This window comes from Aulostomus chinensis, chromosome 4 (assembly GCF_037954235.1).
Source record: "Aulostomus chinensis isolate RoL2024-O1b breed Wild chromosome 4, RoL_Achi_v1.0, whole genome shotgun sequence".
Taxonomy (NCBI): Eukaryota; Metazoa; Chordata; class Actinopteri; order Syngnathiformes; family Aulostomidae; genus Aulostomus; species Aulostomus chinensis.
In genome coordinates, this window is record NC_141323.1 from 16,061,479 (window position 1) to 16,087,520 (window position 26,042).

The 26,042-nt window shown below is 41.0% G+C and overlaps 1 protein-coding gene across 11 annotated transcripts in view; it reads left to right on the forward strand.

Annotated features, from left to right (window-relative positions):
* Positions 1-26,042, forward strand: part of chchd3a (coiled-coil-helix-coiled-coil-helix domain containing 3a) — a 148,765-nt gene that overhangs the window by 22,705 nt on the left and 100,018 nt on the right. For 9 of the 11 annotated variants that reach the window (XM_086202070.1, XM_086202073.1, XM_086202080.1 and 6 more), the window contains 2 exons: positions 18,608-18,622; positions 20,347-20,430. In XM_086202070.1, coding sequence (XP_086058196.1) covers positions 18,608-18,622; positions 20,347-20,430 — 99 coding nt within the window. The remainder of the gene's footprint in view (positions 1-18,607; positions 18,623-20,346; positions 20,431-26,042) is intronic. The other 2 variants (XM_086202072.1, XM_086202074.1) reach the window with 1 other exon arrangement.

The following is a 26,042-nucleotide window of genomic DNA, read 5'->3' on the forward strand; positions in this document are numbered from 1 at the left end:
TTGTGTTTTCTCTTCAGCGTGCTATTGATTAGTCCCCCACCTCATTATGATCCAGGTCACGGTGAGCAGCCAGGACCCCATACATCCCCTCCCTTTCTTCACGCACACTGAGAGCTCTGCTGTGAACAGTTATGCCTCCCCATGCTCACCTATAATAGCCGTTACCTCTGTAACCGTCAGCCCACCAATTACAATTATACCCATGCTGGAGTATTGCCCTAAGACATGGGTTTAGACTGTGGACAGAATATTTGAGATGTTATTGATTTTTCTCTCAGCTCGTTGTGGTTTTCTTAATATATCTTTTCTCCGATTCATATCATATTTATGCGGCATTTTTATGGAGAGGTAAACCACTTTTAGTTTGCCTTATTAGATTGGTGAAAGGAATAGCCGCCTCATCGTCATGTACAAGTACAATGTTCGCTAGGTAAACCAAGTAGCTTGTCATTAAATTCAGTGAATTACATATTCATGCATCCATTTTCGATACTGCTTGTCCGTTAAGGGTCGGGGGATGGGGGTGGGGGGCGGCTGGAGCCTATCCCAGCTGACATTGGGCGAGAGGCGGGGTTCACCCTGGACGGGTCACCAGTCCGTCACAGGGCCATCAGGAGCGATTAGGGGCTCAAGGGTACTTGGAGATGGTCACCAGGGGAAGTGAGGATCGAACCAGCGACCCTTTGATTGCTAGACGGCCACTCTACCTCCGAGCCGTGCCGTCAAAAGAATACATTGACAAATATTTAAAAGTTTAATTAAAAAAAAAACTCAATCACAGTTGGCTGTGTCAGCTAAACAAGAATTAGTTCATCAAATTTGATTATATTTTGAATGCAATTCCATTTGTGTGGAGCATAATATTTAGAAGCTGATTTCCCAATGTCTTTACTAATCTGATGGTTTTCCAAGAATCAGTCAATCAAAATGTATTTGTAAAGCCTGAAATCACAAATCAGAATTTGCCTTGACGGGCTTTACAATCTGTACAAAGCTCCCTCGACCCTCAGATCAGGAAAGAAAAGGTCGGAACCTCCGCGTGGCCAGATGTGCTGGAAATGTCACAGGTGTAAAGCAGATCAACAGAATCCCAGAACATAAACACTCGCATGATTCCAAAACCGATTCGATACAAATAAGATTATGAATGTATGCGGAGGATCCCGATGTTGAGAAGCATCAGAAGTCATCTTGCTCTCAGGACCTCATTTTCTCCTACGACACTCAGTTCAGTGATATTACACGTAATGGAGGGATTAGTAGAGTGGAGAAACAGCTCTCAGTGTATGGATCCAAGAGGTCACTGAGCAACGTTGGTTTTCAAGCATCAAATACACTTAGAACCTTGTGCATTGTGTAGTTGAACTAAGAAGGAAGTTTTGCCCCACGGTAACGCTGACTGTAAATCTCAGTCATGTCAAGTGTAGCAGCGTTCCTATGTGGTTAAAGCCACCCTGGTGGGAGCTGTTGTCCTTCAAGATTTTCTACCAGCAGTCACTCCCTTCCCTGTCAGAGTGACTGGCAGCAGCCAACCAGCTAGTCCACCAGTAATTGAAACTTCACAGCAGTGTAGGCAGGGTTGCGTGTTGTCAGTCATTGTTGTTGGGTTCCTGGGGTTCTGTTGTTGGAGGAGAGGCATGTTCAATGTCAGCGCACACACATGTTCTGCCACTCAGGGACAATGGCAGTAAAGAAAAGGGGAGCAGCTGTACATGGATAGTAGAACGCTGATGTAAGCGTGAGATTTCTGGATTCATGTTTCCCTCTTTGTTGGATGATAAGAAAGAAAGAAACAGACTGAACAGTTTGAATTCATCTTCAACAATCCGTTTTTGATGAAATTGATTACTACTGTTGTGTTGTATTTCTTTAACTTGCAACACACAGTACTTCCATCTGTTGACTACCTTCCCGTCATTTAGCCAGTATGAATCCTTCCCTGATTAACGTGATTTAATGAGTAGACAGTCAGTTCCTGTGTAGACTCATTAAACTCAAATAAATCCTTAATTAGTCAACAGGTCAATTTATGCTAAATTACCCCGATGCATCAGTAACTTCAGTAAAAAATGGGATCATCTCAAAGTTTGTCTTCCTGGTGACAGCTGTGTCCGTCTATCCCATGATTTTGAATGCAATATCTTCAGTATCTAAATATGAATTTCTTCATATTTAACCCAAAAGTTTGTTTTCCCACCAAATTCTACAAAAAAAAAGACCAACTCATTCAAGTAATTTTAGAGCTGCGTGATGATATCTGCGCATCATTGGTATCAGGAGATATTTATATGTTCTCCAATATCCTGATGTTGGTCTTATGACCGATAAGAATATCAGCTCAGCAAATCAAGATTAGTTTCCTCCTTTTTGCTTGATGTTGTTCATCATGAAGCAACAAATAAACTCTGGGCTTTTCCAACTATGATAGAAATGAAAAATTTCACTCTTTCAAATTCAACTTTTTCATTTGTTTTTAAGTATGTGACAAATATTGATATTAAATAAACTTTTTTTTAATACAGATAATATTGGAAATTGTCAGCTATGAGCCAAATCAGTTGTCAAATATGGGTATATCTGATATCGCCAACAAAAAAAAATCCAATATCCTGTGTCCCTAATCATCAATAAAAGTCTGCACTACATCAAGAATATCAGGAGTCTGGAAAAACATGGCCGTAACCTAGAACTGGACTGGTTGGTAGAGCTGGTAATTCAAGTCCGTGTATCTCTAGGTTGAAGACAAACCAGAAAAGACAAAATAAGATGTAAAGTAAAGAGTTTTGTCAGAGAGATTTACGATCATAAGGCCTGATCGAGTCGTGTAACTGGTTTATTCCCAGTCCCCATCCATCTGTCAGTCCACACATCTGTGTTTTAATGAAATCATAGACTCCTTTGATTTTCAATGACTCTGCTCCCCGCGGAGCCAATCTGGTCCAGTGGCAAATCAATCACTGGCCACTGCCTTCCACCCAGACACAAGCTCCAACCTTCAGGCAGAATTTTCAATCAAACCCAGAGTCATCAATCTTTCCCAAACGCCAAACAGTGGCTTGGTTGGTCTACCTGGTGGCAATGTGGCATTTATTTTGTTTGTGTGTTACAAACTGAACCAAAACACAAAATACTCCAATTATTTTTTTTCTTCCTTTTTTTAATGTCTATTTTTTTTTTTTTTTTTTTTTAATTTGGCTGGACCAAGGGGTCCAATGCTAATATTGCTGAGGGACCCATGTACTCCAGCTGAGTGATGATAATTGTCAGCAGGAGGGTTGGAGTTTCTCACCAGCTGCCGCTGGTTCCGAAATAAAGGCAATGAACTTTAGTTTCAAGCTTTCTTAAGTCTGGCAGGATGGCGGTGGATGCCAATTTCTTCTCCCGCTTGCCTGTTGAGAGCAGCGGCACTCACCATGAGTGCTCGTAACAAAATTTACCACACATAGTTGGGATCAATTACAGTCATTCTCAAGCAAAGTACTGCCTATAAACATTACGATTTTCATCGCGTTCGTCAATGATAGTAAATGATCATAAGTCCACGGATTATAATTGTTTAGAGACATTAATATTTAACTAAACACTAGTACACTAGAGAAACATTTCCTTGATATGATTTTCATGCATTTGCAAAGATACTTCACTTAATCTTTGTTTATAAGAGTTCTTTATGTGTTTTTAAGCATATTTGTGTTTCTTAATTACAGAAAACTAAACCTGGAAAAGCTTTTTTTTGTGTGGAATGGTTAATTCCTTTTTTTTTTTTTTTTTTAAGTAAAGAAAAAAACAGGGGGGCGCTGATAAACATTTAAGTCCCCTGTCCAGCCATAAAACAGCCTGCATCCCAAAAGCAGTGAAGCCACACCCACACAGCGCCACAAACAAACCCCATTGATGTTATTTGTTAGTTTTCATGTAACCGATAGCGTCTTTGAATAGAAAACAGACGAGACACCGATGTTCCTGCATGCTTCAGCTGTGGACCCTGGAGATTCAACCAAAGATTTTTTTTTTTATGTTTTTTTTTTTGTTTTTTTTGTGCAACAGAAGAGAGTACCTGTTTTGTGTGCTGTCCTCGGCTACGTCTTATTGAATAGACATAACACTTATTCCAAGGTCTCCTACTAAACTGAAGCTTCAGTTTTTGTTCCTCCGCGAGTCGTAAGTGGATGAAAATGTCTCCGAGATGGAGGTATGTAACATTAAATCATCATAAAATTCGACACTTTTACACATCCTCATTCATGAATAAGAGGTTCTTATTCATCACGGTCAGTAATTAGACTCTTTAGCGTTTGTTTTTGGCTACTTGACCCTATTAATTTAAAGGAAACTCATGAGAATGATTAGATTTACTTGATGGATAAGTGAGAATATTTTTATTGATCTATGCAGGAGTAGAACCAAAAATAAGACACAGAACATGTGCTGTTCATTTTTTATATTTTTTGGTTGTTTGTCAAGGGTTTTATTTGTTTTATTCATCTTATAGTTCTTTCACGCACACATAGCAACACACATGACAGCCGATAATGTGATGTTCCATGATTTTTTATTTCCCCTCTGATTTTGCTTTCGCAGTGAGGGAATAATATAATGTACTTAGAGTATTTATTTGTTCACCTTCTCCAACACACAGACACACGCACACACACAGACACACACACATCTTTGTACTTATATCTTTGTGAGGGCATTCATTGACGTACTGCATTCCCTAGCCTCTTACCCTAACCATCTTAACTGACTGCCTGACCCTAAACTTGACCCTAAACCTAACCAGAACCTAAATCTAACCTTGACCCTGTGACCGAGTCTTGACCTTCAAATGGCCCTTTGAAGATGCAGGACCTGCTAAATTGTCCTCACTTTCCAAAAATGTCCTCACACTGTTGGTTAAATACGTATTCTCGTCTTAAATATGTAGCAAGTACAAGAACACACACACACACACACACACACACACACACACACACACACACACACACACACACACACACACACACACACACAATACAATGTCCAAACTGTCAGCGCTCCTGCAGAAAATCAGTACATACTTTTCCTTAAACTGTGTTCCATTTGATGCTTGGCCGCTCTGAAAATGACTTTGGGTAAAGCTTCACATTTTTAATACAACAAGCCCCCCACCCCCCACCCCCTACCCCCCTACCCCCCTCGTAGTCCTCTCTCCCTTCCCACCTCTAAAAACTGCAGTCTACAGCAAATGCACTTTCTTTCTTCCTTTTTTTTCGTCAAATCTTGTGTACTTCAGTCACACACACTGTTGCATTTCAGATACAGACGACTGGCCAAGGCTGATAATGGGCAGACAATTTAATTTCCCAGGTATTAAAAGAGACTTGCTGGGTTTTGAATTGGTGTCCCTTGGTGGTATTTTTTAAAAAAAATAGTTGGAACCAGTGGATTTTTTTTCTCTCTCTTTCTTTTTCATGTCCACATCACACACTATAAGAAAGATTGAGAAGAGAGTTGGCCCTCGTGTATTTTGCTTTTGAGTGAGATAAAGAGAGCAAGCGGTACACTGATTTACATACATTTTGGATTTGTTCACCCCACAAAGAAAAAACCACATTCCATTTTTGACTCCGATTCTCTGAGCTGTTGCGAGAGTAGCTCTTGAAGGGTGTGTTGCAACAATTTGAGATCTGTGTGTGTGATTATTGTATTAATCAGGGTGACATAGAATGCATGTTGGGTTCACATCCTTGAACTACGTATTTATGCCTTAAAGAAAAATATGCAAGCAAACTCCAACCAAGAGCAATTTTTAATTCTTATGAATATTTAGTCAGACATTTGAATCCTAGTGTGAAAATACCCTAAATTGATAAAAGTTACTTAAATTAAACCACACACAGTCAGAACAAGAAGGATAATGGCTCTATTTCCAAAAATTGCCACTTAAATAAATATGTTTCTGCTGGTCTCCAAACACCGCGGAGTCCAGTCAGCAGTTATATAACGTATAAGCTCATGTACAGGGGTCGGATTTGAGCTTCGCCTCATATTAGTTGTTGCAGAGCAAAAGATGTCTTTCACCTCGGTCAAAATGGCCCAAGGCTGGTATGGCAGTGTGGGAGATGCATGTTTTCTTTTGCAATTCGTCCTGCCTGTCAAAAGTTTGAAGCATTTCTTTGAGTGCTGTTTTTTTCTACTGTATCTAATAGTTGCAACTCAATGGTGATATCGTGAGTTATACTCCTTGCTATGCCACATTTTCACAAACACATGTCTGGTATGGGTAATTTTGCATGTATACAGTTATCGCCCAGAAGGCAATCAAAATATCTTCATGTTCCTCAGAGATGGCTGCAGAGATAGCAATAGGCTGTCATTTAGCTCACTTGTAGCCTACTAGCATGTTTTTGCTAGCACCGTTTCCATGGTGTAGCTGAACTATAGTTGGAAAGAGGTAGAAACAAAAAATGGAAGGGTTTCCGAGTTTGTTTGTTTTTTTTAATCACTGAGCTCCTCGCACTAATACACACAGTTATGTGGAAATGAGACGTTAGCATGTGACATTTTCTGGTGTTTGGACTGTGTTTGCATTGTTGAGTAAAGGAATCTGCTGCAGCCGAATGTCAGAAGGGATGATTCTTCTTTGACTCTCCATCTCCAACTTTCTTCCCACCTTGGTAAAACAGGAGGGGTTGGCGAATATTTCAGATGTGGTTTAAGACTCTGACATACAGCTTTCTTCACGTTAATGTGCTTGTCTGTGTAGTTTGGCTTAAAGCGGTCTGGTCTGGCTTTGGAACAAAATCCTTTTTTAAAAAATTATTATTTCTTCTTTCAGTGTCTCTTAACTTCCTCTCCTCCTTACCATGGTCACCGCCTGTGCGCTCATGTGAGGTGCAGGAGTGTGTGTGTGTGTGTGATAGAAAACCCCCTCAACTGAAACAAGAGATAAACCTCACTGTGACAAAATGTAAACCAACGCACATCTAAAGGCAATGGCAGTTACAGAGTTCGGCAAAAATGATCAAGCTCATTTCTTTCTATTGAACTATAAGTTGATTATTGCAGCGATTCAACTCAGCATGAGTTGGCAAGGTCAACCCTCAACATCGAGACAAAGGACTTCATCACAATCAAGTTGCTCCTGCACTTCCTGGCTGCACAGCATGTCACCAGTGTCCAGCATCCTTGAATCTAGGATTTGCAGTGTAAACTGTGTCAGAGGGGGGGCACAATACTTTGAGGGACACACAGCACTTATCTCCTCTCACTCATCCGGACGAGGGTACATGCAGAATCTTGACCGCTTTATACGCACATCTGCTTTGAGGCCAAACTGCAGTTTGTTGTACTGACAATTTAAATGTAATTCAAACTAAAAATCTGTACTTGATTTCCTTTTAAAGACAAATTGCTGCAGCACACTGCTGATCATCTCTATTTATTAATTCATCTAAGCCAAACAATATCTCATTAAAGATAGATTAGATCTCCACGGAGACGTTGTTGTAAAAGAGAATGGCACCACAGCACTCAGACATGATCCAAATTCCTCTGACTGGCCCAGAGGGGGTGCTACAATTACAGATATAACAAGCAGATAGTTATAGGTGTAGAGGGGGAAATATATAACACTGCATTAGTCTTTTAGTGAGGTTGAATTTCAAATTCAAACGGGACCTTCAATATCAAATACCCTCGACAATGAGGATACATAAAAGAAATGAAAATCAATGTTTCCCATTTTTTTTTTTTTTACCCCCGTTTCCAGAAATGCAAATCATTTATTCTAGAAACCAGTGATGTAGAGACCAGTTTTGCCTTTGTTCGAAGGCTTGTCTGCTTGCTCACATAAATGAATACTTGTTTTCTATTAGAGTCGACCTAAATAAGCCGATATTCTCTCTGCACCGCTGCTTTTGTGAATGTTTCCTGCTGACAGTGTACAGTATATCTGCGTCCACTCCCCCCCGCCTTTTTTTTTTTTTTTTTTTTAATATTTCCCACCCTTCCATTCTTTGTAGTTGCTCTCTGCCTGTCTCCTCTTGGAGGGTGTCCACTTAATCGTCCTTTGTACATTGGCGGCTGTACCTTACCCCTACCCAGGGTGCAGTGCCCACACACCGTGCCAGTTTTAGGGTTAGACAGGAGGTCAGGCTTTAATTGGCAGGGCCTGTGGCTGGCACTCTGCACCAGGCGCTCACCCTGTCAGCTAATTGGCACTGTGAGTGGCCAGCAGCGGGGCCGCGGAAAGGCAGCGGTTCGATTGATGGATGGATACTGGTGTCAGGCAAGCTTCGCTCTGACGAGAGCTAGTACAGTCAATTTACTGCTTGAGCCTAAGTCGGTGGTATGTGTGTGTGTGTGTATATATATATATATATATATATATATGTATGTATATGCATTCATGCTTATTTGTTGGAAACCTTTCAAAAAGCTGAAAGCAAGTTTTGTGTAAGCAGTGAATTCATTTGGCTTTTGTACACAGCAACTAATTACCTAATAGCACAACACTGAACATAACAGGAATATACAAAATGTGTTAGTTTTCTGGCCAAGGCAACTTTTTTCTCTATTATAAATAGAATATTTCCTCCTGCACTTCTGTTTCACATCAAAATATTTGCAGCAGAATACATTATAATATGTCTTTGAAACCCCCCATTCTTATCATATCCAGTATTACTGACAATAGTTATGCAATATTTTGTTTGCCTCTTGTTCTTCTCTCACTTTCACTGAGACATAAATGGTCAGATATTATTTTCAAAGGTATTAAAAGAAGCAAATACCCCGAGTGAACTTGAAAAAGGCTCTGTGTGTGAGTTTGTGTGTGTGTGTGTGTTGCTCACCAAAGTAGACATGCCAAGCCTGTAAAATTATATTCTTTGAGCTCGTACCTCTTTCTTTTCCAGCACTTTGTGTTTTCCTCCCCAGCTTTTGACAGCAGAGTGGCATTGATAAGGTTCTGTGGAAGTGAACATTCGGCTGAGCTAATGGAGCTGGAAGAGGGGGAGATTTTGATTGAACGATGGAAAGACCTTAAACATGGAAAGAGAACACAGATAAGAGTGAAGAAGGGAGCAGAAAATGTGTGTGAGATACAGAAGCAGTGAGACAATGGAAAGGAGAAAAAAAACGAAAGAAGATAGGGGGAATAAATAGAGGCGCCTGGAAAGAGCAGACAAGATAGAAAGAGATATTGATTTATGAGGCAGTTTTTCAAAACAAGGTTACAAACTCCAATTAGGAAACAAACCAATCCAAGGGAGCACTTAAAAGTGTAAACTTTAAACACAAGTCAATAGATCTGAGAGGAGTAGCACCAGCAGAGCACTTTATTAAGCGGTAGCTGTTGGTTGAAATCAGCAAGTTGAAGATTTCAGCTAAAGAGTGAAGTAGGCAAGAGGTGACCCCGATTCTGCTGACAGGTACTTGATAGACGGATACTGAAGGTGGACTGTGGGCCCCCCTCCTGGCTTTATCAGGGCTTGGAAAGGCCACCTGCTGCTTGGTGGAATGAATATGCATTAAAAAAAGGCTGTATGAACACACATGCACTGTAACATGCATACGACGCCAACTGCCAAAGGAAACACCGAATTGTTTTAACATTCAGATAATGGTTCCAGGCTTGCAGGCACGCATATGCAGGCGCTTTCAGCTGGAGAATCCGTAAGGTCCAATGTCAGAAACATACCCAGGCTGTCTGTTTTCTACCCTGCATGTCCTCTCCTCTTGTTTTCTCTTCTACATCCCTCTCACCTTCTTTCAGGCATAGGTTGTTCCACCTCTCTTGTATTCACTTTTGCTCCTCAGGGACATCTGTTGTCCAAAGAAAGAATGCCTCCTTCCACTTTCAGGTCGTTCCCCGTGTCCTCTGCCGTCAAGTAAAGGAATTTTCCGCCTCTGCCTTTTTGTGTTTGTCTGAATGCATCCCAGCATTCTCCACACTTGTTTTCATCTGCCACTTGTATTCTCCCTGAACCTGTGACTCCCAGTGCTTGTTTTTTTAAGCAGGGATGCAGTCAGGAAGTCTAATTGAGTGGATGATGTATGCCCTGAAGCAAAGAACCAAATCACTCCGTTTAAAATATGAGTTTATTCTGTGGTTTACGAAAGCTTTGACAGTTTCTGCTTCTCGTGTGGTCGGCGTCCGTCTGCCCCGTCATTCCTCTGCTTCCTTGGATTTACGTATCCTCCAACGACAAGCACCTCCGTATCCTCTCCTTGACTTTCCTCCTTAGCCCCTTTGTCCCCCATGTTCCCATTGTTCTCTTGGCATCTTGGCGAAGACTGTCTTCACACATGCCCCCCCCCATTCCTTGGTAATGAACGTGCAGCTCTGCATCCCTCCTTTGTCTTCTCCTGCGTGTTGGACATGACAGATGACTGGGGACCTCCAGAGGTTCACTCCCCTGGGCTCTAGATAAAGGCAGCTCCAACCTCAAGATGATCAATCAATCAGTTTACACCGCAGGCGTCTGATCAGCCAATTAATCAATCTGCAAGCGAGCAGATGTTGTTGCTGTCCCTCAGCAATGGAGCTGGCAGTGGAGTTGGTGTCTTCAACAAAGGCCCAGAGGCTTGAAGTGTGTGAGAGTAGAGAGGAAATTGATTTTTTTTTTTAATGTTTGTACCAGGATTTCAAGCTTTGTGGTTTCACTACCCCTGGTTTCTTTGCCAGATCTTTCCATGTTGTTTCCTGCTTTTCACTTCTTGAAGGAAGCATTTCTCACTACCTTTCATCATCTTGAACTTTGCCATAAAATTAATCACAAATTAACAGATTAACACATATGCAAGACAGCAAAAGAGATGTAAATGTGTGAGTGGGCTCATAGTCCCAGCATCTTTAAGGCCAGCTGGTTCAGATCAAGCCCTCTCTTGACCCGTGTTAACTCTCAATGAAGTACAGAGTCCACAAGGACACTTCATTTTAATGTGTCTTTAAAGAGTCAGCAGTTAAGATGGCTGCATAAACATTGAGACACCCACACGTACCACCTACGTCCTTTTACCCCTTGGTCATTTTCTTGGCCTCTCGGTCCCCTGTCCTTGGCAGGTCAACCCCCTGACCCGGAGGGGTCACCGGATCATTACTCACTGTGCTAAGAGATCCCAAGGGAAAGTAATTCTGTCCAGGCCATGAGGTGCTGATGTCTTTTTCTGCCAGGATGCTCCACCTATCAGTCATAAAGGTTATGTCAAGTTACTAAATGTAATCTAGAGTGAATAAGTAACCTTGAAATATATGCTGACTGAAAGTTAAGAAAATAATTTTATTCCTTAATCCTGCCAGAGTAAGAGATGAAGAAATGAAAACTTAGAAACATAGGTAACACAGACTGACAAGTAATTAATTAATAGGACAGTTTTGATGATCTGCCACAGCGTCTTGCTGTATGCCAGTGGACACCTGGTAGGCAACATCTGCATCGGGCTGTTGTTGCTGGCATGTACACTGGATTCCTGTCTGGATTTCCACAGAGTTAGCAAGTGTCACCAGTCGTACCACATACCCAACTGGGAAACAGCCAAAAACTATTTATGGAAACTCAGGTAAGGCCAGGATTTAGTCTTCTGAGTCAGAGCTTCTTTGCTGTCGTAATAACTGAGCTTTGGGAGAGGAAGAAAGGATTTAAACATTATTTGGAAGTGGTTCCCCTCCCTAGAGAGTAAATCAGGTAGCATATGTCGTGTTGGTCAGTGTTTACAGAAAAAGTAACTCGAGTTATTTGGGCTGATACTGATGTTGAGAGGGTTAAAAAAAAAAAAAAAAAAAAAAAAGCCCCCAAAAAACTTGTTAATTCACCTTCAGTTAAGTCCACCACATGTGCAGCTAGTCTAGCAGTCCATGTTTTGAGTAAAATTACAAGTTTTTTTGGGCTTGAGCATAAAACTCAACATCTCAACATTGGAATATTGTTCAACCTTTGATATGATGGTCCTCTCAACATCTGTCAAAAAGCCTGTTCCATCTATTTTGTCATCCATATTCCACCAACACATTGACCTGTCTCTTTCCCTCCCGTTCACCTTCGCTGTCCCACCAACTTCTCCTCCCTTCCCTCCATCCATCTCTAACCTCCCACATGCCACCTACACCTCTGTCATGCCAATTAACAACAAAGCACGGTCACATTGTGCTACCCTTTGACCCCCTCCCTGCCTGTTGGAGCACACAGGACCCCGAGGCCTGCGCCTTCAGTATTACTTTGTCACAGGGTCATGTCATGTGAGTCTGTGATAGATGAGCCCCCAACCAGCAGCTCTGACCCACCGTGCTGCAGCACTCACTGGGACGGCGTGAGGCAGCATTGATTATGATGTTACTCGTGACAAGGGTGAGTCCAGGCCGAGCCAGCGGCACGGTGAAGACAAAAGACACCAAGGTTATGGATGAGGTGTTGTTAGTTAATGTGATGAGATTTGATTTGTGCTCTATCGATCACGCCATTTTGCGAGATATGTTCTTCGAGCATGATTTATAATCTTATAGTGGTTATACAGTGTAACAGTAAGCCACCTCATTATATTACAGTTTCAGTTTTCATATCTGAGCTGTGAAATGAAAAATCTTCTATAAACAGAATCCCCAATAGCCAGATTTCCCCCCTTGAGCAATAAGGAATTGTATTTTTTAATATAAAAGTTGTAGTACTGGGTTGACGTTTATGCTATTAGGAACTTAGAAAATTAAATTTGATGATCTCTGTGTTGGATTTCAAGCTGATAAACAGTATATGAGAGAAAAGTAGTGTCCTTGATATTATTATGTTCATCTTTTTCTGTATTATTTTTCTTCTTTTGGGTATACATTTTCAAAATTCCCTCACTGACATTGCCTTTTAACGGGACACATACACCGTGGTATGTATATAAACTCCTGCAAATGTCCTTAATTTGATAAGGAGACACACATACACACACACACACACACACACACACACACACACACACACACACACACACACACACACACACACACATATGCAGCAACATCTACCCTACATACCCAGCCACATTTTATGCACTCCCACATGTACTGTACTTGCCCTGAGCCAGAGTTATTTTTATTTCCTTCTGTTTGCAATGCCTTACCATAAAAAGTGTCAGAGGACACTTGAAAGGAAAATGTCAGGTGAGGAAGAAAATGGTGTACATGAAGCAAATCAGTGGGAGAACAGGAGTTGTAGAGGAGGAGGAGTAGGTGTGTGTGTGTGTGTGTGTGGGGGGGGGGGGTCCTGACGCAGCAAAATCTACTTGTTTTCATCACTTTCATCTACCACTTCTGTTCCTCCGCCCCAGCTTTCCTCCACGCGGGCTCACAGCTCAAAACTGCGGCATTTGGCTAATTAAAAAACATGACTGTCCTTAATTATTCAGCATTTGGCTAATTGATATTCACAGAGGCGTTCACCTCGCCTAAATGATCCATTTAATCTGACCACCGCAGTCTCACTCTAACTGCCTGTCACCTTTAGCAATTGTTCTACTGTACTTAAAGGTTTCAAAAGAGTCATTTATTAAACTGTACGCTCATTAAGCATAAACATGTACAAATGTTATATTTTGCAGTACGTAGCGATCAAAAATAGGTCCAACAGTTCATTTTCCTTTAACATGAATTGAAAAATGAGAAAAAAATCAATATTGAAAGGTAAATGCACCTAAACCACAAGTAGAATGACTTAACTAGCCTAAATCAGCTTTCAGTGAATAAAATTGGGAGTCATTGGTAAAGATTTTCAATCATCTCGTTACGATTACAATGTAAATGGTAAATGGACTCCATTTGATATAGTGCTTTTCTACCTTAGCGGCACTCAAAGCTAAAACAAAACACTCACACACTGATGGTGGAGGCTACCATGCAAGGTGCCAACCTGATCATCAGGAGCATTTATGGGTGCAGTATCTTGCTCAAGGACACTTCGACATGGTCACCGGGGTCGAGGATCGAACCAGCGACCCTTTGGTTGCTAGACGGCCACTCTACCCCTGAGCCATGCCGCCCATAATGTATGTAGTACATGCAAAGGAACTGTGTGAAATTTCTCTGTAACCACAGAATTTGCTGACAGAACTCTTCAGATTTTTTCCAGGTTGTTTACAAATACAAATTGTATTCCAGTAGTGTTATAGTGTTATTGATTATTCGATTAAAAATGGATTTTGAAAAGTAAAAACGGTACTAAATGACTTTTCAATAGTATCGATACTCTACCTGCCTCCTTGGTTTATACAACCGCTGCCGCCGCTAACACACACACACACACACACACACACACACACACACACACACACACACACACACACACACACAAACAGACAGAGCGCTACCCTGGGGAGCGAGCCATCGTGCAGCAGCCCCTCCCCTCCTGCCTCGCTCACACAAACACCGCTGGCTGTATTTTTTTTTTTTTTTTTTAGTGTCGTCGCTCTACATGTGTAAGCTGCCATCAGATGGCATCTGTTGGACCTTCACAACCAGTTTTAATAATAAACAAAACAGCAGAAGTGCTGTTTGGAGTTTCTTTGGATTTGAGTCGAATGAACAAGGAAAGCCAAAGGACAGCAACAAGCCCATATGCAAGAGATGCAACAGAACTGTACCGGCAAAAGGAGCGAACACGACAAATGTAGCAAAGCACCTCCAAGACAGACACCCGGACCTGTAACAGTAACATTTGTTACTTCAAGTAGAACTTGAAGCATGTGTTGCCTAGAGTTATCACATCTATCAGTGTTTACTTTGATGTGTTGTCTTGATAGCGAGCGGTAGTTAAAAAGCTAATTGACGGTAGGTTACATATATTAAAACCTATTTGCATACTGTTAATGTGTAAAGAATGACTTGAAAAAGTTCTCTACCTTGAGAATAAAGTTCTTTATTTTTCTTTAAATAAAAAGACATTTTTGCACTACATTCTGAGTGGTTGCTTAGTATCGAAAATCAAATCGAATATCAATATTTTTTAAAATATCGTATTGAAGTGTGAAATCCAGTGTCGTGACAACACTAGTACAGAATAAGGACAATCAGAAGAATGGCTCTGAAAGCTTTACAGCCTGTCCACCATGTTTTCAACCAAAATTGAGGCTAAAATAGACATCTGAGCATGGAGTAAGACTATACAGATGCAAAAATATTTTCCGTTCAAAAATACTACCCTTTTAGTCCAAACTAGTCTTTTATAACCATTTAAAAAAACATCTCTAAAACACTTGAAAATTATAAATATCACATGATATTTGACACATAATGGTGGATTAGCATGATAAAATGCAGAATTAAACTTCAAACAAGCAGGAAATATGGGAAACGAAGTCAACATCGCATTGACAACGTTATCCATGTTGAATTAAAGGCCGGTCGAGGCCCATAGAGGTAGTCAGATGTTGTTCCCTGACAAAAGAGGAAAGTCTACGATGCGACTGATAACACCGAGTTTCTGCACATCTTCACTGTGAAAAAGGTCAGTTTGGAGTGACCTAAAATGCACACTGCATGACGATGAAAAGTCCAAAAAAAGAGGAAAAGTTAATGTTTATAAAAGCATGTTTTACCAGAGTGTGTTGACTGTTGGCCAAAGTGTTTGGTTACTAACGGCAACGTTATAGCAACCTGCGAGTGTCCTTAAAAGGAGAGGAGCCTTGTGCTTTGTGGGCGTTCCCCCCCCCCCCCCCCCACCTTTATGAAAACACGGCAGCCCCTTTTTCAGCAACTTCAAACATATATCTACATGTTCTACTGCATGGACAGCCCAGCTGCAATAAAAGACCATCATTCCAGCAGTGACATAATATCACTCCTCCTTTCACATGGAACACTCTCACACCAAGCCCAGTGTCCTATAAACAACCAGTCCTGTGTCACTTTCTGACAACTTCAGTGATGAATCACTTTAGGTTGTCCTCCTCCTCTTTGTCTCTGATCTCTCAGTTTTTTTTCCACATATAAGTTCACGTGTTTGTCAAATGTTGCCCTTCTCATCCTCACTCCCCCCCAGCCACAACCGCCTCTTCATTAGTGGAACAAAAGGTGTACGGGCAGGGTTGAAGTCTGCTCCATTGTTTGGCCTTCAGTATTATTAGATTATCTTTAAAGTCTGCTGAATGGGGTTAATCAGTCTGAAGTAATCTTGACCTTGTGTGTGTGTGTGTGTGTGTGTGTGTGTCAGGGCCTGTGTATGTGCGTGTTGACAAAGAGGAGGGTCAACCTGCCCATGTAGAAATGTACACACACACACACACACACACACACACACACACACACACACACACAATAGTGAGCCAAAAAAGAAAATCCCTTGGCACACATTTCTGTCACAACCTCTCCTCTTTTTAATGACACCTTTAGTCTCGCCTTCAGCACACATTTATCTCTCTACCCGCTCTCTGTGGGTACAGCTGCTCCGGCTGGTGTGTGTTTGTGTGTGTTTCAGATCAGTGTCTGAGGTGTTGTTTTGTCTGTGTGCATCTTTCCTCTGCAGAGCCTCAAGTTTTGAGTCACCACCTATCAGCGTAACATTGACTTCAGACACACTTGTGACTGCACACAACCTCCTTCCAGCTCTTTCCCTCTTGTCTTTCCCCGTCACTCCATCAGCCTTTTCCCCTTACTCCTCAATTGAGTTGTTGGTTCGGAGACAGTTTCTTGGCTCCTTAGCCAATATAATCCCGTCTTTCTAAAACTTTCTCAATCACACCACATGCCTTAATCACACGCTTGAAATTGACTTTGAACGTAATAATAGTGTTGCTTTTAGAGGTGTGTTTCAGTCATTACTCTTAAGTGAGGGTTGGTTATTCTTAAACCACTAGTATTTCATGAGTGGCATCAGCCTCTTTTATAAAAAAATGTTTTTACTTCTTTCCTGCAATAGTGATTGAATCTATTTATTGAGTGTATTGAATGAGGACAGTGCACATCAATAAACATATAAACTATGGCATCAATGTTAATATGCCCCAATTAGCACAATTGCTAGATTTCATCCATAGTGCAAAGGCAGGTACCATAGATACAGGACATCTCAATGGATAAATCCCACACGAGGTGTCACCAACAAGTACACTTCAGTTGGACTCATCACATTGAAAATAACCAGTAGATCTACACTGTTGTTCGTATAAGAAAACAAATCGACAAGGCGCATCTCCACAGTGTCATTTCATTGCCATGCCTGGTGTATTTCAGCCATAAGACGCACAATTGGCAAGCGGCGGAGAGGAAATTAAAAGTACAAGTTTGATCTGATACCAGCACATTGACCAAAGGACTTGCATTGCCGAGTAACGTTTTGGCTGCTGGGATCTTTACCGATACCTTGAATTTAACAGAGTTCCTGAACGATATGTTCCAAATGTTACTGTTACTGTCAACCTTAAAAATCTCCTTCCTTTCAAAACAGTTTCATTCGCGAACCCTAACCCCTTTACTTTATCATCTCTTTAATTTATGTCAGCACGATAGCATTTTTCCCCACTCAAAGCAGTTTTACAACATATAGAATAGATGGTAACTTAGAATTTAAAGGTATTGAATGATGAGGCATCTTTTGATGAGATTTTGTCATAAAGAATACAGCCTTCCTCTTCTTCACCTGGGAAGTAGCAGGCAGTAAGGGAGGCGGGCTGATGCAATTTTTGTTTTAGCTCAACAACTATTGGTGATGGATTTAGTATGTTAAAAACTGGGTCACATTTTTGCGTATAAAGCCAGGGGGATGTTTTTGTGGTAGAGTTTGAGGATTGAGGGAATTCCTATTTTCACAGCCTTTATTTTACACCTCAGAGTTTATAAAGAACACAGTCAAAACCCATTTTCCTGATACGGGACCTTTTAATGTTTTTTTGTTGTTGTTGTATGGAACACTTCGGGGACAGCAGCAACTTTGTCTTTGTGTTACTTGTCTGAGTGTTCGCCAAGTGTTGTCAGGAGTATGATAGAGCGGCACTGTGGAAGTTTTTGCTCTAACTGGCTCTGAAGATGACTCTGTGTGTGTGTGTGTGTGTGTGTGTGTGTGTGCGCATGCTTGTGTGCAGGTTTTTGCTTGGTAGCTTTCTGTCCTCTGTCCTGTGTGTGTGTGTTTGTGTGTGTACTTGTGGGTTAGCTCAGTGCATCCCCTTGACTTTGAAACTTGCCCCACTCGTCTGATGAGAGGACACCCTCTCGGTGACATCATCACAGTACACTGCACACCGAGTGGTAGAACACAGACGGTTATCAGTGCAGTAAAGATTGAATTGGGTAATGCTTTTTTTTCTCTCTCTCTCTCTGATTGGTCTTGTCCCCGTCATATCTCCTTTATCACCATGCAGTGCCGAAAGTGGCTCGAGAGAGTAGAGGGGCCGTCCTCTGCTGTTTTTTGAATGTATGTAAATGAGCGCACAAGAAGAATTTAGGATGTAATGTAGCGTATATGTATGATGTGTGTGTGCGTGTATCTCTGAGAAGAAAGTGGAAATTGAGAGGCTGAAGTGTGAGTATTCAAGTAGAACAGTATGGCAGCCAGTCACCTCTAGGCTCAGAATACTAAAATGCGATTCTGAAGATAGATGTATCAGAACCTCTTTCTTTCTCTCTCACTTTTTTGAATGCCCCCTCATTCAGGAGATTGGGCTCAAGGTAAGTCTTATTTTTTCCTTGATTCTGGAGTTCTCCCTTCACTCTTTTCTGCATGACAGAGTCAAAGTTTTTTTTTTTTTTTTTACCTTTCAGTTTCTTTGACATGTTCCTTTTCTTTTTTCCCCCTTCTCCACCACATACTTCAGCTCTTCTATATTTTGATGACCCCTTCTTACAACCGTCTTGCTCCAAATGCTTTGTAGAATTATAGATGAGATTTCATCTTGTTTTAAAGAATTATTAATGAAAGTAAAAAAGTCATAAAAATTCTTTTGGTGGGGTCTTGAAATTCGGTGCAGGTTGTTGAAAGATTTTTTACATCTCTTTCCAATTTATAAGCTCTTTAAACTCATTTTGTCAAGAATATTTCAAATGCTGCCCTGTGTTTCACTCTTTCCTCTCAATGAACCTAAGATTTTGCCCTACAATACATAAGCCATGCAGGTCTAGAGCAGGACCAGGGTTCATAAGTCATGAAATACTGGAAAATATTGAGTGAAAAAAATTCCAGGCCCAGAGACGCTTCTGAAAACTAAATAAAGCCAGAAAATCTTGGAAAAGTCATGGAAATTTGCTCCAGTAATATCTGTATATTAGAATATGTGTGGTTCAGTGTGGATTGACTGAGATTGATCCTTCTGATCAATACTGACGAACAGTATTACTGTGTGTACATATTGTACCAAACACACAGATTTAGTTGAATGTATGCTGATAAATTTTGACACTGGTTTTTGAGTTCTCAGTTTATCAGTAAAAATGCAAATCCCAATTCTCAAACAGTGAATGAAACGCAATTTTTCCCTTTTTTTTTTTGTTTTGTTTGTGTTGTTTTTCCAGAAAAGAAAACCTCCCTTCAGTTTCGCATTAAATCTGCTTTGAAGAAAGTCCCAGCTGAAATAAATCTTTCAAATGACTCGGTACACCTTTTGTTCATTAGTCCTCATCCATCGACAATCATATGCCATGATTTTATTCCCAGCACTCAAAACTCAGCTCCGGAACTCGGAGAATGTTAAACTAATATTGCTAATAATAAAAATGGCCATTTTAAATGGAGTCATTAAGCTGAAACCCGGATGTGAAGGGCTTCTGTTCCTCCCTGTGAGCTGAGACATGCTGGTCTTATCTTATCTGTCCTGTATGTCACCCAGAGAGACAGACATACATTCAGTGAAGGTCACTGAAGGGGAGAACAGTCCAGATAGGTGCGCTGAGTGAATGTACACACCTAAATATGACGCTGGCTGGTACACAGAAATGATCTTATCCTCTTTGCCTGATAGCGGTGGGACTGGAGATGTAACGCTGGAGGAGAAAGAACTGCATTCGGTACATGTGATGCCATGATTCGTCTCGTACGTTAGCGTGTAAATTGGCACACGTATTCCCATACCATGAAAAATAATGCACTCCTCTTGGTTTTGTGGCCAATATCACATCACAAAACACTATCAGTTTGTCTGTTTATCAGTTTTGGTGTGTGTGTACCTTCAAAACAAAGGCTTGTCTCTGTTAGGTTATGATGTATGTTTTCATCACACACACTTTTCCTGTTGTTTTGTGAACAATTCTTGTGTATATGGTGTTTCAGCTGCTCTCCAGTGTAATAAGTAATATTATGTCTTCTCTTGTGTGTGTGTGCGTGTGTGTGTGTGTGTGTGTGTGTGTGTGCGCGCGCTCGTGAAATATGTATGCGTTTGTGTGTGTGTGTGTGTGTTCAGGCAAAGCAGCTGGAGGCCAGAGAGGCAGACCTAAAAAGGCAGGATGCGTTCTACAGAGAGCAGGTGGCCCGACTGGAAGAGAGGGTAAGAGACTATTTGCATCATACATTAACCAGCAAAATGTCTCTACATGGACAAATGTTGTGTTATTGTGTTATACAACTCATCAGTTTAAAGTTCCAATTGCAAAAATTCCCTCTATTTTCATTTTTGGTTATGTTTTAATGCAGAAACACAGTAATGACATCTAAAACATTGCAAATCCTTAAGCGCAGAGTCATTGTTAATCAAAATGTATAACACACAGGTTAAGTTTTTTTTACTCCGCTGTAAATAATTATCTTAATTAGAGATTTTAATATTGCAGATGTAGTTTTGAAGGCACAATCCAACTAAACCCACAGTCAGGAAGAATGAAATTGAATTTCACGCTTTAAATAACTACTAAATTATATAAATAGATTCTAGAGGAAAACAAAAGTCAACCATAGCAAAAAAGCAAAATCACAGTGACCAAAGATGAAGCAAAAGTCAAAGATCTATTTGACCAAAGTTACAGAGCTGAATGCTGCTTTATATCGTAACCGAGTTTTCATAGTTTTTAGTTAATGTACAGTTTTCATTGCTGCTGTGCACATAGAAAAATGCAAACACTCACCTACCACTATTAGGAACAGCCTGATTGCATCTTGCTAACAGATGTTGGTCCATATTGGCATATTTGCATCACAGAGTTGTTGCAAATGATTTGAAGCACCTTCACAATGCAAATCCCCGTCCCACCACACACTTCCATTGGCCGATCTGTGATTGGCTGATGAACATGTAGTTGAACATGTGCACCTTTATAAATTATATCCTGCTCATGCCTGGATGCAGCCAAGCTTAAGTCACAGCTCTTCTTCTTTCTCGTCATCTTGGTACCCTACTGTTTGTTATCATCCTTCAACTTACACGCTGCATGCATTCCCTGACGTGGTGTGTGTCCTTGTCTCTCTCTCTCTCTCTCTCTCTCTCTCTCTCTCTCTCTCTCGGTCTCTCTCTTTCTCTTGCTCTCTCTCTCTCTCACACACACACACACACACACACACACACACACACACACACTCTCTCTCTCTCACACACACACACTCTCTCTCCCCCCTCTCTTTTGTCTCTCCACAGCTCCTTTTGCTCCCTTTTCCTCCTAATTTCCACACTCCATATGTCTGCCTGCAGGATGAAGGGTTAAATCTCCTTCATCCCTGTGTGTGCTTCCTCTTGTCCCTGACAATGACACTACCCTGATGTTCCTTGTCAAACAGTGTCCTATGGAGGGGTACAAGGGTCATCTGTCGTGCTTAGCCGACTTCAAATGGCAGCTCCATGCTGGTCCCAGTGAGAGATGCAGGCAAGGCAGGGGAACAGGGTCAAATACCCTGTAAAAGTGTATTTAAAGGGACGCCCTCATGTTGCTCTAAAATCAAAAGTGTATTTTATGAAGGACACAGTGTCCTATTTAATGTGGTTAAATGACACCTTCATGCTGGGAAGGAGTTTTTCCCCCTTTGGGGAGTGTAAAAAGTCAAATGCTCTCCACGGTGAAATCAAAATGAAGATTTGACACAGCCAGATATGGCGAGAGGTAGAGGTGGACACACGCATTCTTATTCTTAGAAGCCCACGTAAGTAAAAGCAGAACAAACATGCCAACCTCAGTGGGGACACTGTCATCAAAATAGCCTCACAGCAGAAAGATTTTGTGCGTAGGAGAAATGTGAGTCAATGAGAGGAAAAAAGGAAACTCCTGCACACTCTCTTAAACTTTCAATATGTAAGTTTAAGAGAGTTGGTGCCCTCAGAAAATCACAATTCTGTTTTTGCACAAATTCATGCAGCGCTAGAAATTGTCAGCAGTTTTACAGCGAAAAAGTTGGGAAATTTTGCATTTTTCGTTGAGGCAAGAGCCGCAACTCTCTAGAAGTGGTGTTAATTCATGAATCCATGAGAAAACAATGAGGAAAGTAGACTAGTCACACTGATCACATGGAAGTTACACAACCTTGAAGTTGAAAGAGATTACACTTTGGCTACGGTGCGCACAGTTTTGTGATGACTAAAAATCATTTTATAGTAGAACTATTGTTTTATGGGTTCCTGTTTAAAATCATCTATACTTATTTTTGCATCAGTGGTCTTTTTTTACGATTTAGAAAATAAAACACATTGAGAACAAAAATATTCTCAGCTGTGACTATGATGGAGAACTCCTGTTGTCATAGGAAGTAATCATAAGTAATTTTTTAGGAGGGCGATCGACAAATCGCAATTTTCACACCAAATTGCAAATTTTACCAGTTCAGGTTATTTTACTGTGGCAAAAAACTCCATGGATGTCACAATCTTATAAGATAGAGCAAAACCTCGGGCAACAATGTTCTGTAGTTCTAGTTTTACTCCATTTCTTTTGCTGACATCTTGCTGGAGTGTAACTCTATCATATTGCACCATATAGGAGCAAATGTGAGCCGCAATGGTAGAGGAAGTGATGAGTCCCAACTAACAGAGGCATTATTGACTCCAGCCACCAGCCATCCATCAACCATGTAGGGCCTCTGGTCAATATCCCTCAGATCAAAGTGTCAACAAATCACCTTCACGCATCCAAGTGAGACAGAAAAGGGAGAATGGGAGGGAAGAAAGGACAACCCGGAAAAGGAGCATGGGAAAAAGTGGCGAAAAAAAGAGAATCTTGGTGTTAAATCCGCCGTTATGTAGAGGAAATCAAGGCGAATTTGTGAAAGGAGAAAAATACGAGCAAGATCAAAGTGTCACTGAAGGATAAATGAGACTGTGGTATGATGCTAGGAAGGGTCTATTAAAATGGATATTGTGTATACCATAATTAATTTTATTTATTTTCCTGGAATTAAATGGTAAAGTAATTATATTTTCAAAGCAGCTTTGTATCCACACAAAATTAATTAATTTTGTTATGATTCTATCCAAAACTGGTGGCCTGGAGAGAGGCAAGTGTGTGTGTGTGTGTGTGTGTGTGTGTGTGTGTGTGTGTGTGTGTGTGTGTGTGTGTGTGTGTGTGTGTGTGTGTGTGTGTGTGTGTGTGTACAGACCTGTGTGGAACTGAAGATGAGAGCATGCCGTCTCACTACACAGGGAGCAGCTTGGGACTTCATAGGGGGCGCAGTTTGTTTGGACTGTCTTAATAACGCCCCTCTTTCCTGTTCTGGCCACGGTGCCCCTTTTCACACTCAGTCAAGCCTGTCATCACTCCTCACCCAGCGTAAGCCTGGCAGTATACCAAAACCAAATCTCTTATGGCATGTTCTCTATTAGTATGTTGAGGCTTGTCAACGTGGGCTGTCACATATTGCGCGTGTGTGTCTGTGACAGAAAAGATGTGCTGCTATTTTAGTCCATCAAGCTGTTGGTGCTGGTTGTGTAACTCCTAAGTAAAACGTGTTGGCTCAGCACCTGTCACTGACATACAATAATGAAGACATTATTAAAGGAGAAATGTATACAGAGCAGTATCATCAAATCATAGATGTTCTGAAATGACTAAAATAGGTCTTCTGTGTCTCAGATGTCGACTATGTCAAGGTGACTTCCAGACACAGAAATGTTCCTCTCATAACCAGTTCACAATGTCTTTTATCTTTCCTCATCCAAATCACCAAAATACGTCCGTTTGGTTGTTTTTGTTTTGTTTCAGATATCCTTCAACAAACACATGTCCATGCTCAAACCTATGCAGCATCAGTGGACAGTTGAAGCTCACCAACATCCTGTCAACACTGGGGAAAAAAAACCCTTCTTTAAATAGTTTTTTAAGCAAATCCGAGATTCAAAGGTTTGTAGCTATAGATTATTGAACATTCTGTAACTTAGATGAAATAGGGTGAGAAGTACGGCCTTCTTTGGGTTTATAATAATAATAATGATTATAGTAAACGCTATTTGCATAGCACCTTTCTTACAAAGATTACAGCTCAAAGTGGTTTACAAAAGAAAAAAATCATGATAAAAGAGAACATTTATAATATTGTCAGAGGCGTTTAAGGAAATTATCGGTAACATCTACCTCCTACTGAAGCCATCTTTTTACCTTTAACATTAGCATGCACGATAATACCAGCGCATCACTCGTATTAGCAGAAGGTGTTTTTTTGTTTGTTTATTTGTTGTAAATATACCGGGCCAGTATTACTTCAAGTATCTTCACCTTTGTTTAGGCGCATGATCTGAAATAATGTGGTAAACCATACAATTTATAGGCTTTTCCTAATGTTTCGGAAATAAAAAAAAAAGAAGTATTTTTAACATTTGCAATGTTTACATGTATTTTCCAATACTTAAATATCATATAAATGCTTAGTTGTACAGATAACATCAACATAGATAAATACCGGCTATGGGACAAATCAGACGTTAAAACATCTTCCATTCGGCAAAGAATACCGTGCATCTCGCATAATACCATAGTTTGGGTAACTGTAGTGGTTTTGTTGGGTTCGGATTGCTTTAAAAAATAAAACAAAATAAAAGCAATAATTGTATAGCCTGCATTCAATACTGTCTGAATGCAAAGATTGGCTACGATACAAATGTACCCTGACATGCTATGTTTCTGTCATAAAGAAGCAACTGTCTGAGTCCTGACCAGTCATAAGATAATGGTAAACGGTGAACAAGGCTGTTTTTCTTTCACGCCACTCCCCGCCGCCGCTATCAAAGCCCAGTGCTGTGCTTCATTTTGCTTCCTCCAGGTTGCCAGCACCAAATCTGACTCCACTTGGAGCATACCGCTCGTTTTTATAGCATCTCCCATCGCATTCTTCGCCCTCCGTTCCCTCTTTACCTCCAGGGTCCCACCCCCCAGCATCTTGCACAGCAGTAGAAAGAAGCAGAATATCAAAGAGATAGAAAGAGAGGAAGAGAGAGAGAGAGGGAATATGAGTCTGATATATATTACATGTCTGTTTCAATCCAACATGGCCATTCATCAGAGAGGCTTCCAGTGACAGGCCATCACCAGGCTCGCAGACAGCTCAGCCTGCTGCCTCTGCTGCTGCTGACGCTCATTGGGGCCACAGCTACCAAATAGCCCCTGAAAACAATATCTATATATTTATTACATTTTCACTCAATACCTGCCCTGCTGTAAAACAACCTCATATTTAACAATCAACTTGTCTGTGCCCCCCCCGCAACTCCACCCCCTACCATCCAGCCCTCCCCAACCGTATCTTTCTTGATATCTCTCCCTTTTTTCTCACCCCCTCCATGCTTCATTTTTTTTCAGAAGGGATTGTTCTTCTCTTCTTTTCTATCTTTCTTTTCGCCTTGTATATCGATGAAATTGGATTTTTCTGCTCTCCCATGGAGGACAATCACGGCAGCAATTGCCATCTCATAGCGGAGCTTCACAGCAGTGTGAAAGGCAGACATACAGGGGAAAGAGCATTAAAAACAGTAATGGCTTCTATCTCTATATCTCGCTCTCTCTCTGCCTCTCACTTGCTGTCTTCATCTCACCGTCTGTCGGTCATGTCACTATCCTTCTCCCTGTCAACCTTCAGTCATCCTCGCCAGAGAAAGATGCTCAAATATGAAGTATATTTGCTTTGTTAAGAAGGAAAATTTTAAATGTGGAATTTTGTACTTCGAATCAGCCGCAAGTCGTCAAACTATTTAAA